The sequence below is a fragment of the Oncorhynchus mykiss genome, chromosome 19 (genome assembly GCF_013265735.2).
Source record: "Oncorhynchus mykiss isolate Arlee chromosome 19, USDA_OmykA_1.1, whole genome shotgun sequence".
In the NCBI taxonomy this organism is placed as follows: Eukaryota; Metazoa; Chordata; class Actinopteri; order Salmoniformes; family Salmonidae; genus Oncorhynchus; species Oncorhynchus mykiss.
This window is the reverse complement of record NC_048583.1, coordinates 65107354-65123048: the sequence shown is the minus strand read 5'-3', so window position 1 is coordinate 65123048 and position 15695 is coordinate 65107354. Positions and strand designations below refer to the sequence as shown.

At 44.5% G+C, this 15695-nt stretch overlaps 1 protein-coding gene across 4 annotated transcripts in view; it reads right to left on the bottom strand.

Annotated features, from left to right (window-relative positions):
• Positions 1-14364, bottom strand: part of manba (mannosidase, beta A, lysosomal) — a 34136-nt gene extending 19772 nt beyond the window's left edge. For 2 of the 4 annotated variants that reach the window (XM_036955410.1, XM_036955412.1), the window contains exons 1-11: positions 13899-14363; positions 11097-11191; positions 10689-10794; positions 10176-10349; positions 7796-7919; positions 6606-6775; positions 5226-5339; positions 2960-3111; positions 1838-1955; positions 1652-1738; positions 1165-1332 (exon numbers count right to left, since the gene is read on the bottom strand). In XM_036955410.1, the coding sequence (XP_036811305.1) occupies positions 1165-1332; positions 1652-1738; positions 1838-1955; positions 2960-3111; positions 5226-5339; positions 6606-6775; positions 7796-7919; positions 10176-10349; positions 10689-10794; positions 11097-11191; positions 13899-14114 (1524 nt within the window). In that variant the 5' untranslated portion in view covers positions 14115-14363. Of the gene's footprint in view, positions 1-1164; positions 1333-1651; positions 1739-1837; positions 1956-2959; positions 3112-5225; positions 5340-6605; positions 6776-7795; positions 7920-10175; positions 10350-10688; positions 10795-11096; positions 11192-13898 lie in introns of all 4 variants that reach the window. The other 2 variants (XM_036955413.1, XM_036955411.1) reach the window with 2 other exon arrangements.
• Positions 14365-15695: the final 1331 nt, after the last annotated feature.

Below are 15695 nucleotides of genomic sequence, written 5' to 3'. Positions count from 1 at the left end.
GTTAGTGTACTATATATAAAGTGAATATACTGTATATAAGGTTAATATACTGTATATTCTGTATATAAGGTTAATATACTGTATATTCTGTATATAAGGTTAATATACTGTATATTCTGTATATAAGGTTAATATACTGTATATAAGGTTAATATACTGTATATAAGGTTAATATACTGTATATAAGGTTAGTGTACTGTATATAAGGTTAGTGTGCTGTATATAAGGTTAATATACTGTATATTCTGTATATAAGGTTAATATACTGTATATAAGGTTAGTGTACTGTATATTCTGTATATAAGGTTAGTGTGCTGTATATAAGGTTAATATACTGTATATTCTGTATATAAGGTTAATATACTGTATATAAGGTTAGTGTACTGTATATTCTGTATATAAGGTTAATATACTGTATATAAGGTTAATATACTGTATATTCTGTATATAAGGTTAGTGGACTGTATATAAGGTTAATATACTGTATATTCTGTATATAAGGTTAATATACTGTATATAAGGTTAATATACTGTATATAAGGTTAATATACTGTATATAAGGTTAGTGTACTGTATATTCTGTATATAAGGTTAATATACTGTATATAAGGTTAATATACTGTATATTCTGTATATAAGGTTAGTGGACTGTATATAAGGTTAATATACTGTATATTCTGTATATAAGGTTAATATACTGTATATAAGGTTAGTGGACTGTATATAAGGTTAGTGTGCTGTATATAAGGTTAATATACTGTATATTCTGTATATAAGGTTAATATACTGTATATTCTGTATATAAGGTTAATATACTGTATATTCTGTATATAAGGTTAATATACTGTATATAAGGTTAGTGGACTGTATATAAGGTTAATATACTGTATATAAGGTTAGTGTACTGTATATTCTGTATATAAGGTTAGTGGACTGTATATAAGGTTAGTGGACTGTATATAAGGTTAGTGTACTGTATATTCTGTAAATGTCTACTGAAAGTTTGGGGGAAATTAAAATAAGATTCAAATTACAAGAAAAACAATCAATCCCCAATTTAGACTTCTGTAGAATGACCCACATAGGTAATAGGGTTTAGGGTGGCATTAGACACAGATCATGACTCAGTATTTCTTAGTTCAATGTCTCAGATATGTCTCTCACCTTCTGAACAATAGCCCTGATGTTGTCCACATACAGAGTCACATAGTCTCTATGGTACCGGGGTTGCTGGGCAACGGGGATGCCGAACCAGTTAGTGGCCAGGGCAGCCTCATTCTCGTTGTTCCCACTCCACACGATGACCGAGGGGTGGGACTTTAAGCGCCTCACCTGATTGGGGCGAGGAAACAGGAAGGAACACGTGTTATTACATGCTATAACCAGGAAATGAGTCATCCTTATCAATATTAACATACATCAAGGCCTTGTCCAGGGGATGCTGCATCAAGCTGCCTCACGCTACAGAAACAGGAGATTTGCAGAGCGCTCTACGGGCCGTCGAGGCCTGGACAAAGATACCAAAGTCAACCGTTTAGTGTGCTCTACGGGCAGGATGGACAAAGATCCTAAAGTCAACCCTGTAGTGTGCTCTACGGGCCGTCGAGGTCTGGACAAAGATCCTAAAGTCAACCCTGTAGGTGTAGCTCACCTGTTGGACAACCTCCTCTCTAACCGTCTCTATGAAGTCAGGCTCAGTGGGGTACATGGCACAGGCAAACATGAAGTCCTGCCAGATCTAAGAACAGACAAGGTATTGGTCAAAAGTACAGCGGTATAAAGGGAATTGGGAGTTTGTGACGAAGACAACGAGAAAGAGTACTAGTCAGTCAGTTACCATGATCCCCATCTCATCACAGAGAGAGTAGAACATGTCCTGCTCATAGACTCCTCCCCCCCAGACCCTGAGAGCGTTCATATTAGCGCTGACAGACGACTGTAGAAGGTTCCTCACACTGAAACAGAACACAACTGTTGTCAATGGTTAGGCAAAGACCGAACAAGACAGTAACGACTAACTAGGGTCTGTTCAAATCTATCAGGTTACAGTGAGGGTTTTAACTCCAGTCTAAGACGGGAGCTGACATATTGGTTTAAGATGGTCATAACATGGATCATTTTGCTAATTTGATTTAGAATTTTACGAACTCTTTAGGAATAAAATAAAATATTTAAAAATATATATAATATATGTATGGGCTACCTTCAGACTAAGGTTTAATATCTAATGCTCCACAGTGGGCTCCCAAACGGTTCAGACGCTACAGACGTTTACATGACAAGACTGATTTTCGGGATGTCTCCTGGTCTGATAAACATCTCTCTAGCTCTGTCACCTTTCACCTCAGATGGGATGTCTCCTGGTCTGATAAACACCACTCTGTCACCTCAGATGGGATGTCTCCTGGTCTGATAAACACCACTCTCACCACAGATGGGATGTCTCCTGGTCTGATAAACACCACTCTGTCACCTCAGATGGGATGTCTCCTGGTCTGATAAACACCACTCTCACCACAGATGGGATGTCTCCTGGTCTGATAAACACCTCTCTGTCACCTCAGAGGGGATGTCTCCTGGTCTGATAAACACCACTCTAGCTCTGTCACCACAGATGGGATGTCTCCTCGTCTGATAAACACCACTCTGTCACCTTTCACCTCAGATGGGGAAGTGAGACACTGGCAGATGCGGTGGATTGAGACACATCTCTTGTTTAAACTGACAGATTTTGATGGGGATTTGTTGTGTGACGTAACTTAGACTGACGCACCGGTGTGTTCAATCAGAACACTAAAGTCTTGTTTGAATCATAATGTAAACATAATGACATTATAATGTGGCCGTTTCAAATATACAAAACACATCCCATCTTAGAAGTATTTAATGAGTGAAAGGTTGATATCATGATTAAGACCAAAGACACGAGTGTGTGTGTGTGTGTGTGTGTGTGTCTCACTCAGCAGGGCTGACCAGGTCCTGAAGGGCGTGAGCTGGGATCCAGTTTGACCCCTTCAGGAAGATGGGCTTCTTGTTGACCCGGAAGTAGAAACTCAGCCCAGGGGAACCAGCGATTGGCTCCTGGACCAGCTCTACTGTACGGAAATACACCTTGGGATTAACACAGAGAGGATGTTAAATACACCTGGAGACCGAGAGGCTGTTAAATACACCTGGAGACAGAGAGGATGTTAAATACACCTGGAGACAGAGAGGATGTTAAATACACCTGGAGACCGAGAGGCTGTTAAATACACCTGGAGACAGAGAGGCTGTTAAATACACCTGGAGACAGAGAGGCTGTTAAATACACCTGGAGACAGAGAGGCTGTTAAATACACCTGGAGACAGAGAGGCTGTTAAATACACCTGGAGACAGAGAGGCTGTTAAATACACCTGGAGACAGAGAGGCTGTTAAATACACCTGGAGACAGAGGCTGTTAAATACACCTGGAGACAGAGGCTGTTAAATACACCTGGAGACAGAGAGGCTGTTAAATACACCTGGAGACAGAGAGGCTGTTAAATACACCTGGAGACCGAGAGGATGTTAAATACACCTGGAGACCGAGAGGCTATTAAATATAGCAAGACGCAGGCCTCCTAATAGTCCCTAGAATTTCTAAGCAAACAGCTGGAGGCAGGGCTTTCTCCTATAGAGCTCCATTTTTATGGAATGGTCTGCCTACCCATGTGAGAGACGCAGACTCTGTCCCAACCTTTAAGTCTTTACTGAAGACTCATCTCTTCAGTAGGTCATATGATTGAGTGTAGTCTGGCCCAGGAGTGGGAAGGTGAACGGAAAGGCTCTGGAGCAACGAACCGCCCTTGCTGTCTCTGCCTGTCCGGTTCCCCTCTTTCCACGGGGATTCTCTGCCTCTAACCCTATTACAGGGGCTGAGTCACTGGCTTACTGATGCTCTTTCATACCGTCCCTGGGAGGGGTGCGTCACTTGAGTGGGTTGAGTCACTGACGTGGTCTTCCTGTCTGGGTTGGCGCCCCTCCCCACCCCCCCTTGGGTTGTGCCGTGGGGGAGGTCTTTGTGGGCTTTACTCAGCCTTGTCTCAGGATGGTAAGTTGGTGGTTGAAGATATCCCTCTAGTGGTGTGGGGGCTGTGCTTTGGCAAAGTGGGTGGGGTTATATCCTTCCTGTTTGGCCCTGTCCAGGGGTGTCCTCGGATGGGGCCACAGTGTCTCCTGACCCCTCCTGTCTCAGCCTCCAGTATTTATGCTGCAGTAGTTTGTGTCGGGGGCTAGGGTCAGTTTGTTATATCTGGAGTACTTCTCCTGTCCTATCCGGTGTCCTGTGTGAATTTAAGTATGCCCTCTCTAATTCTCTCTCTTTCTAGGAGGACCTGAGCCCTAGGACCATGCCTCAGGACTACCTGACATGATGACTCCTTGCTGTCCCCAGTCCACCTAGCCGTGCTGCTGCTCCAGTTTCAACTGTTCTACCTGTGATTATTATTATTTGACCATGCTGGTTATTTATGAACATTTGAACATCTTGGCCGTGTTCTGTTATAATCTCCACCCGGCACAGCCAGAAGAGGACTGGCCACCCCACATAGCCTGGTTCCTCTCTAGGTTTCTTCCTAGGTTTTGGCCTTTCTAGGGAGTTTTTCCTAGCCACCGTGCTTCTACACCTGCATTGCTTGCTGTTTGGGGGTTTAGGCTGGGTTTCTGTACAGCACTTTGAGATATCAGCTGATGTACGAAGGGCTATATAAATAAATTTGATTTGATTAGTAACACTGAAAGGCTAAGATCACCAGTGAAGATTTTAGCATTCTGTCTAGTGTAAACAGGTGAACTAAATACTACTACTTACATTAAATCAGATTCATTGACACTTTGAGGGAGAGGACAGAGGACTGGAGACAGAGAGAAGACAGAAGACAGAAGACTGTGAGAAGAGAGAAGACTGTGAGAAGAGAGAAGACTGGAGACCGTGAGAAGAGAGAGGACTGGAGACCGTGAGAAGAGAGAGGACTGGAGACCGTGAGAAGAGAGAGGACTGGAGACCGTGAGAAGAGAGAGGACTGGAGACCGTGAGAAGAGAGAGGACTGGAGACCGTGAGAAGAGAGAGGACTGGAGACCGTGAGAAGAGAGAGGACTGGAGACCGTGAGAAGAGAGAGGACTGGAGACCGTGAGAAGAGAGAGGACTGGAGACAGAGAGAAAAGAGGGGATAGTAGAGGAGTAGAGATGTTGAGGTCTGACCTGTGTGTCTGTCCTGAGTATGGCTGTTCCCTCCAGCATGGTTCCTCTCACACTGAGATGATAGGAATGCTGTTCACCATGGCCACTGGGCCACCACAGCTTCACCTGGTTACTCTACAACACACACACACTAAACATTTACCTCAGCACAATGAAAAATAGAGACATGCTAAAACCCAGACATTCAGAGGTCTTTCCAGTAGAGATAAAATGTGTCCCAAATGGCATCCTATTACCTTTATAACCCCAAGGGCCCTTCTCAACAGTAGGGCACTATACTGTAGAGGACTCTGGTCAACAGTAGGGCCCTATACTGTAAAGGACTCTGGTCAACAGTAGGGCACTATACTGTAAAGGACTCTGGTCAACAGTAGGGCACTATACTGTAAAGGACTCTGGTCAACAGTAGGGCACTATACTGTAAAGGGATGGTCAACAGTAGGGCACTATACTGTAAAGGACTCTGGTCAACAGTAGGGCACTATACTGTAGAGGACTCTGGTCAACAGTAGGGCACTATACTGTAAAGGGATGGTCAACAGTAGGGCACTATACTGTAAAGGACTCTGGTCAACAGTAGGGCACTATACTGTAGAGGACTCTGGTCAACAGTAGGGCACTATACTGTAAAGGACTCTGGTCAACAGTAGGGCACTATACTGTAGAGGACTCTGGTCAACAGTAGGGCACTATACTGTAAAGGACTCTGGTCAACAGTAGGGCACTATACTGTAGAGGACTCTGGTCAACAGTAGGGCACTATACTGTAAAGGGATGGTCAACAGTAGGGCACTATACTGTAAAGGACTCTGGTCAACAGTAGGGCACTATACTGTAGAGGACTGGTCAACAGTAGGGCACTATACTGTAGAGGACTCTGGTCAACAGTAGGGCACTATACTGTAAAGGGATGGTCAACAGTAGGGCACTATACTGTAAAGGACTCTGGTCAACAGTAGGGCACTATACTGTAGAGGACTGGTCAACAGTAGGGCACTATACTGTAGAGGACTCTGGTCAACAGTAGGGCACTATACTGTAGAGGACTCTGGTCAACAGTAGGGCACTATACTGTAAAGGACTCTGGTCAACAGTAGGGCACTATACTGTAGAGGACTCTGGTCAACAGTAGGGCACTATACTGTAAAGGACTCTGGTCAACAGTAGGTCACTATACTGTAGAGGACTGGTCAACAGTAGGGCACTATACTGTAGAGGACTCTGGTCAACAGTAGGGCACTATACTGTAGAGGACTCTGGTCAACAGTAGGGCACTATACTGTAGAGGACTGGTCAACAGAGTAGGGCACTATAAAGGGAACAGGGAGCCATTAGTTCCAGAACCATAAGTCACCTTCCCACCCAGCAGCCCATACTAACTGTGTTGACATGGAGGCTCAATGTGTTCTTGCTCTGCCCAGAGGGAAACAACACCATGAAGGTTTGTTCTGTAGACAGCTCCATCAGAGAGAGGTTGACCTGGACTTTAGTCTCCTCCACAGCATCAACCAACACTTCCACCGTTACCACCCACTGAGACAGAGAGGAGTCTGGGAGACAGGAAGAGTAAGAAGAGGAAGAAGACGGCTTTCCATGACTAGCGGTGAATCCCAAACCACCCCCTCGCCCCTATCAACTCGCACGGAGGGCCCTCTGTTGTCACGTGTTGCTGATAAAACTCAGAAGGTAACTTCCAGAGTGGTGAGGAGATAAATAAACCCCTCACCTTCTGGAAAAACTCCTGACTTTAATGACGCATGAACCATTTAAATAATAAAACAAATATGAAATTCAACTGAGAAAATTCTCCCCGTCGTCTCACAATAAATATACCTCAGTAACAGTTAGGGAAACAGTTCATTCGGAAAGTATTTAATATGTTACATGTGTCATGGATCCTAAATTAGGCACGCGGTGCATTATGGGATACTACTTCACTGTCAAGCCAGCAGCGAAGCAAGACTCGGTCAAAGTGGCTATCGAAGAGTCTAATACACATTCCATCATTTTAACTCCCTCAGATGTGGGACACTTGTGCATATGGCGAAGGCAGAACGCACAAATGGAGGCCAGAGGCGCAAGGGGGTGATTTGGGATTCAGCCTAGGAGAGTTCACAGAGTAGCTGTATAGATAAGTTCAGAATAGTTAGATACCCATGCAGAGAGAGAGAGAGAGAGAGAGACAAACAGAGAGTCAGACACATGGAGAGACAGAGAGACAGAGAGACAGAGAGACAGAGAGACAGAGACACAGAGAGACAGAGAGACAGAGACACAGAGAGACACAGAGACAGAGAGAGAGAGAGACAGAGAGACAGAGAGATAGAGAGACAGAGAGATAGAGAGACAGAGAGACAGAGACACAGAGAGAGACACAGAGAGAGACACAGAGACATACTATAGACTGGTACAGTAGAGAGAGAAAGAGAGGGAGACACAGAGACATACTATAGACTGGTACAGTAGAGAGAGACACAGAGAGAGACACAGAGAGAGACACAGAGAGAGACACAGAGAGAGACACAGAGAAAGACACAGAGAGAGACACAGAGAGAGACACAGAGACATACTATAGACTGGTACAGTAGAGAGATGGATTAGGCGTAGCACATCAAAGGCCTCCAGATGAACACCCTTCCACAGCCCCAGGGTTGGGAATGACGGTCCCCAGTCCCAGCTGAAGGAACTCTGAGCCTGGTGGGGTAAAAGACCATCAGACAGGAGAGTTATCCAACGGGTGAATGGTGAAAACAAATATAATTGACTGTTATTTTCTAGGACACACAATAATGACTCCAACGTCATAAGCATCTGTATGTTGGATGGTGATTTGAAACCTTAACCACAGTGTTAAACTTATCCCTAACCTTAAATGAAAACCACAAAGCAAATTTTAGTTTTCATGAATGTCTACGATGTAGACTGTCGTCTTTGTGGCTGTGGTAACTAGCGGAAACAGTTGTGCCTGTTGTTCACAGTGAGATCTGCCCTCTGATTGGCTAGAATGGTTCAACCTGATTTTTGCCTCCTCCGAAATGCCTTCTATTTCTGAAGACGTTTATTTTGGTTGTGAGAGCGGCAGCTACATTATCTGGATAATGTGATGGATAATGTCATAGATAATGTGTCCGTCATGATAAATGGAGCCGGAGGAAGAACATCAACACCAATAGAAACCAGTGGACATTTTTTTTAAAATTACATTTTACCTTTATTTAACCAGGTAGGCCAGTTGAGAACACCTTTATTTAACCAGGTAGGCTAGTTGAGAACACCTTTATTTAACCAGGTAGGCTAGTTGAGAACACCTTTATTTAACCAGGTAGGCTAGTGGAGAACACCTTTATTTAACCTGGTAGGCTAGTTGAGAACACCTTTATTTAACCGGGTAGGCTAGTTGAGAACACCTTTATTTAACCAGGTAGGCTAGTTGAGAACACCTTTATTTAACCAGGTAGGCTAGTTGAGAAGTTCTCATTTGCAACTGCGACCTGGCCAAGATAAAGCGTAGCAATTTGACACATACAACAACACAGAGTTACACATGGAATAAACAAAACATACAGTCAATAATACAGTAGAACAAAAGAAAACAAAAAGTCTATATACAGTGAGTGCAAATGAGGTAAGATAAGGAAATGAATAGGCCATGGTGGTGAAGTAATTACAATATAGCAATTAAACACTGGAATGGTAGATCGGCAGAAGATTAATGTGCAAGTAGAGATACTGGGGTGGAAAGGAGCAAGATAAATAAATAAATACAGTATGGGGATGAGGTAGGTAGATAGATGGGCTGTTTAGAGATGGGCTATGTACAGGTGCAGTAATCTGTGAGCTGCTCTCACAGATGGTGCTTAAAGTTAGTGATGGAGATATGAGTATCCAGCTTCAGTGATTTTTGCCATTTGTTCCAGTCATGGACAGCAGAGAATTGGAAGGAAAGGCGACCAAAGGAGGAATTGGCTTTAGGGGTGACCAGTGAAATATACCTGCTGGAGCACGTGCTACGAGTGGGTGCTGCTATGGTGATCAGTGAGCTGAGATAAGTCGAGGCTTTACCTAGCAGAGACTTGGCAGCATGAGTGAAGGATGCTTTTTGCGATATAGGAAGCTGATTCTATATTTAATTTTGGATTGGAGATGTTTAATGTGAGTCTGGAAGGAGAGTTTACAGTCTAACCAGACACCCAGGTATTTGTAGTTGTCCACGTATTCTAAGTCAGAACCGTCCAGAGTAGTGATGCTGGACGGGCGGGCAGGTGCAGGTAGAGATCGGTTGAAGAGCATGCATTTAGTTTTACTTGCATATAAGAGCAGTTGGAGGCCACAGAAGGAGAGTTGTATGGCATTGAAGCTCGTCTGGAGGTTAGTTAACACAGTGTCCAAAGAGGGGCCAGAAGTATACAGAATGGTGTCATCTGCGTAGAGGTGGATCAGAGAATCACCAGCAGCGAGAGCGACATCATTGATGTATACAGAGAAGAGAGTTGGCCCGAGGATTGAACCCTGTGGCACCCCCATAGAGACTACCAGAGGTCCAGACAACAGGCCCTCCGATTTGACACACTGAACTCTATCAGAGAAGTAGTTGGTGAACCAGGCGAGGCAGTCGTTAGAGAAACCAAGGCTGTCGAGCCTGCCAATAAGAATGTGGTGAATGACAGAGTAAAAAGTGTCTCAATGTGCAGGATGCCAGCGTTGCGTTATGGTGTGGACATGAAACACCGAGGTAAATTGAAATAAGCAATTGCAAATGTCAGTCCAGAGAAGGACATTAAAGTTGGTTACTGACGTAGCTAGCTAGGTCTACTAGACAAGATAACATTGTTTGTGCTAGCTAGCTAGAAAATTAGCTTAACGTTACTAAGCTAATATTGTTACAAAATTGAATATTTTCTGTCAACACACAATAAGTACTATTAACTGAAAAGATGAAAAGCCACTCACCTTTCTGATAAAGTTGACGTGACATTCTCCTTTCTGGACGGGTGGAGGACAGTCAGGGGGCACGCTGTAGGAGGAGTGAGCCTGACTCCTCTCTGAGGCGTACAAGACAGGGGAGAGGAGGCTCACCTTCACAACGTTCTCCCCCTCCCTCAACAACTGGCCTACGCTGAAGTCCTGAACATCAGGGAATCATGTTATCAAGTGGCCCAGCCTCAGTTGGTAAAGCATAGTGCTTGCAATGCCGGGATTCGGGGTTCGATGCCCTCTGGGTAAAATGTGTGCACGCTCTGGAGGATGTCTCTTTGGATAAAAGTGTCTGCTAAATGGCTTATGTTCGTTATGTTTGGGCCAGATCAAACATAAATCACTATACATACAGACTACGTAAATGATAAAACAGATTTGACCATTTAACTAAACTATCATACATGATTAGACACACCTTGAATTATATGCTACAAAATGTGCAACGTAAACAACATTCATAAGGTAAATAATATACTTTTTCCATACATATCTGCGGAACATGTTGTCTGTCTTTCCCACAACAACTCCATTCAGAGAGATGGACGCTACAGTGTCCACTCCTTCAAACACCAGCTGGACTCTTTGTTTAGCCCTGGAGCAGAGGACAGGAAGGTCTATCTTAGAAAAACTGAGGGGTGGCTCCACGGACACAAATTAAGCCTAGTTCTAGACTAAAAAGACAGCTCAATGGAGAATCTCTATCGAAGGTTATTTTTAGTCCGAGACAAGGCTTGTCCAGTGTCCGGGGAACCGGCCCTGAAAGACAAGGCTTGTTCTGAGTCCGGGGAACCGGCCCTGAAAGACAAGGCTTGTCCAGTGTCCGGGGCAGCAGCCCTGGGAGTAGTGAATACAGTGACACCATGGGGCTGGAATTGTAAGCTGTGTAAACAGTACCTTAGCTCTGTTGAGGCAGAAAATGTAGTCGTGTATGTCCAGTTGTCAAGAGCGATCCACCTGTATGCTACATCATTGAACCTGAAGTAGAGATCCTGAAAGACAGAGAGAGACAGGAGAGAGAGAGACAGGAGAGAGAGAGAGAGAGACAGGAGAGAGGGAGAGAGAGAGACAGGAGAGAGGGAGAGAGACAGGAGAGAGAGACAAAAGAGAGAGAGAACCAGGCATTTTCATGTAAAAAATTTGGTAATTTGTCAGTCAGCTCAAGAACGGGTAGCTGTAGCCCAGTATGGTGACTGGAGTATGGGTAGCTGTAGCCCAATATGGTGACTGGAGTATGGGTAGCTGTCCCCCAGTATGGTGACTGGAGTATGGGTAGCTGTAGCCCAGTATGGTGACTGGAGTATGGGTAGCTGTCCCCCAATATGGTGACTGGAATATGGGTAGCTGTAGCCCAGTATGGTGACTGGAGTATGGGTAGCTGTCCCCCAATATGGTGACTGGAGTATGGGTAGCTGTCCCCCAATATGGTGACTGGAGTATGGGTAGCTGTCCCCCAATATGGTGACTGGAGTATGGGTAGCTGTCCCCCAATATGGTGACTGGAGTATGGGTAGCTGTCCCCCAATATGGTGACTGGAGTATGGGTAACTGTCCCCCAGTATGGTGACTGGAATACGGGTAGCTGTCCCCCAGTATGGTGACTGGAGTATGGGTAGCTGTCCCCCAATATGGTGACTGGAGTACAGGTAGCTGTCCCCCAATATGGTGACTGGAATATGGGTAGCTGTCCCCGAGTATGGTGACTGGAGTATGGGTAGCTGTCCCCCAATATGGTGACTGGCATACGGGTAGCTGTCCCCCAATATGGTGACTGGAGTATGGGTAGCTGTCCCCCAATATGGTGACTGGAGTATGGGTAGCTGTCCCCCAATATGGTGACTGGAGTATGGGTAGCTGTCCCCCAGTATGGTGACTGGAGTATGGGTAGCTGTCCCCCAGTATGGTGACTGGAGTACGGGTAGCTGTCCCCCAGTATGGTGACTGGAGTATGGGTAGCTGTCCCCCAGTATGGTGACTGGAGTATGGGTAGCTGTCCCCCAATATGGTGACTGGAGTATGGGTAGCTGTCCCCCAATATGGTGACTGGAGTATGGGTAGCTGTTCCCCAATATGGTGACTGGAGTATGGGTAGCTGTAGCCCAATATGGTGACTGGAGTATGGGTAGCTGTCCCCCAATATGGTGACTGGAGTATGGGTAGCTGTCCCCCAATATGGTGACTGGAGTATGGGTAGCTGTCCCCCAGTATGGTGACTGGAATACGGGTAGCTGTCCCCCAGTATGGTGACTGGAGTATGGGTAGCTGTCCCCCAATATGGTGACTGGAGTACAGGTAGCTGTCCCCCAATATGGTGACTGGAGTATGGGTAGCTGTCCCCCAATATGGTGACTGGAGTATGGGTAGCTGTTCCCCAATATGGTGACTGGAGTATGGGTAGCTGTAGCCCAATATGGTGACTGGAGTATGGGTAGCTGTCCCCCAATATGGTGACTGGAGTATGGGTAGCTGTCCCCCAATATGGTGACTGGAGTATGGGTAGCTGTCCCCCAGTATGGTGACTGGAATACGGGTAGCTGTCCCCCAGTATGGTGACTGGAGTATGGGTAGCTGTCCCCCAATATGGTGACTGGAGTACAGGTAGCTGTCCCCCAATATGGTGACTGGAATATGGGTAGCTGTCCCCGAGTATGGTGACTGGAGTATGGGTAGCTGTCCCCCAATATGGTGACTGGCATACGGGTAGCTGTCCCCCAATATGGTGACTGGAGTATGGGTAGCTGTCCCCCAATATGGTGACTGGAATATGGGTAGCTGTCCCCCAGTATGGTGACTGGAGTATGGGTAGCTGTTCCCCAATATGGTGACTGGAGTATGGGTAGCTGTTCCCCAATATGGTGACTGGAGTATGGGTAGCTGCAGCCCAATATGGTGACTGGAGTATGGGGTAGCTGTTCCCCAATATGGTGACTGGAGTATGGGTAGCTGTTCCCCAATATGGTGACTGGAGTATGGGTAGCTGTCCCCCAATATGGTGACTGGAGTATGGGTAGCTGTCCCCCAATATGGTGACTGGAGTATGGGGTAGCTGTTCCCCAATATGGTGACTGGAGTATGGGTAGCTGTTCCCCAATATGGTGACTGGAGTATGGGTAGCTGTAGCCCAATAGTACAATAAGAGAAACGGATCATTTTGCAGTGGTCTCCTATTTTTTTCCAGAGCTGTATGTGTTGCCACCCTAGGGTCACCCACCACTCATTCAGTACATTTCGAAATTTGTATTATTCAAAAAGATAAATAAAATACTGTGACATTTGAAAAAGAAGACATATATGATATGATATTTTGGACATAAATTCAATAATTATATTTGATAACCGAGATGCAGACGAAGGAGTAAAGGAGAATAAGAAGTGAAGTGTCGGTTCAAAGTTGTAGTAAATACATTAGTAAAGGAACCTGACTTCTGTGTTTCATGATGATAATACCAGACAACAGTTTGGCCAAACATACACCGGCTAATAGAAGGCGACCATATTGGTTTTAGTGAGGGACCACTTGTTGTGATTGCTGTAGGTAAACTGGCCAGTAGATGGCGATAGTATTGTTTAAGTGAGGGATGACTGCTTTCCTTTCGACCACCTCTCGCGTATACTCCGTTCGCCATATTGGGCTGCAGCTACCCCCTTCTCGCTCACCTGGCTTAAAAAAAAGACAGAAAACATCACGACTCTTCTCACCTTGATAAAGCCCTGTTTCAGGAGAGCAGAGTGTACACACCCCGGTACCTCTGCAGGAAGCGACAGAGACCCATTTGAGTTCTGTATGGTCCATTTCCTGTTCAGGCTGAGATCGTGCTGCTCTCCTCTGGATATATTGTATCCGAAAAGGACGTGAAAACTCCCGACGTAATAAAGGACAACAAGAACGCTTCCTCTTTTTCTAAACGCGCTCATTGTTGTGGCTTCTGCAGAAATTGTTGCCAGATAAAAGTATCTAGTTAGGTTCCGAACATTTAAAAACAACCAAATGATCTATTAACACGTAATACTGCATTCAAGACAAGGAAAACTTAAAAGAAGAATAAAGAACGTTAAACATAATAATCACTGATTATAAACGTTGTAAAAAAAAAAATAAAAAAAAAAAACGCTGTATGTTCTTCGGTGCAAACGGCTTCTTCCTTGTTGTTAAAAAAAATCACGTGACCATATATCAGCTGATCCAGGACACATCACGTGGCAACATCTTCTTCTATTGGAGATCGCACAATTGAATGTGCATTCTGCCACCTGCTGTGCGCGATGGAAACAGGATTCCCAAAATGGAACAAAAAACCCACAAAAAAACACCAAACTACCAAAATTACATATAAAAACTAAACTAAATCAAACAATGTTTCTGTTTAAAACAGATCTGATCCCAACATAGGCTCAAGGGGTACCTGGGAGGACTGGTCTTCTGGTGCCAGTACCCCTTGCAAGTCTTTCAGATGTAAAAATCCTTTAGTCACAAAAACGTTTCTGCTGCAGCCACAATAATACCCAGTTTCTTTAATTTCTTTGAGACTTGTGCAGTTTATAACTGTGGCAATGCCATTGACTATGTAAGGGTACACCTTATAGATAGCCTTGCTACTGTTATGTTACCGCTGCTCTTCAAATATGAGTTATTTTACTCTTATCTATTATTTAATTTTACACTTATTTTTCTTAAAACTGCATTGTTGGTTAAGGGCTTGAGAACACCTTTATTTAACCAAGTAAGAAAGTAAGAATTTCACTGTAAGGTCTACCTACACCTGTTGTATTCAGAGAATGTGACAAATACAATTTGATTTGATGAAAGTCACAAAATACACCTCTTTAACACACCTTTAACACACCCTAATACACCTTTTAACACACAGGGTATCTTGTGACTGGCAGAAAACATTTACTACAGTGTGGTGCGTCCTCTTAAAAAATATAAAGGAGAGCCACACACTCTAGGAGCTCAGATGCAAAAATGATTTTTGTCCAACGTATCGACAGACAAGTTGTCTTCATCAGGGTATAACGACAAAACACTGCGGGGTGACTCATTTAAATAGTGTCAAAAGACACACAGGTGTCTGTAATCATGGCCAGGTGTGGCCTGATATCATTGGTCAATTCTCATATATTAAAATAACATACAAAAAAAAACTAATGGATAGCGTACGATCATAGATACAACAGACGTTCTTCTTTTCCTTCAGTCACCCAGCGGGTCAGACGCCCGGGGCGTCAACCGCACCAGGAAGTCTCTTCAAGGATTCAACCTGAACATCAGTCGTCACCCCTGAGATGACTCCTTTGACGGGTGTCTCTACTCCGAAAGTTCAAAACTTCTGTTGTCCGGATTCTTTTGAGGCTCACTGCAATCTTCCTCTGTTCTTCAGAAATACAATGAATCCAAATAAAGACCACTCCTGGTCACTCTGACAGAATCCACTTTCCCCAGCGCATACTTCACCATTAGACACTTCAAACAGGTATCCTACATATGCATCTTTA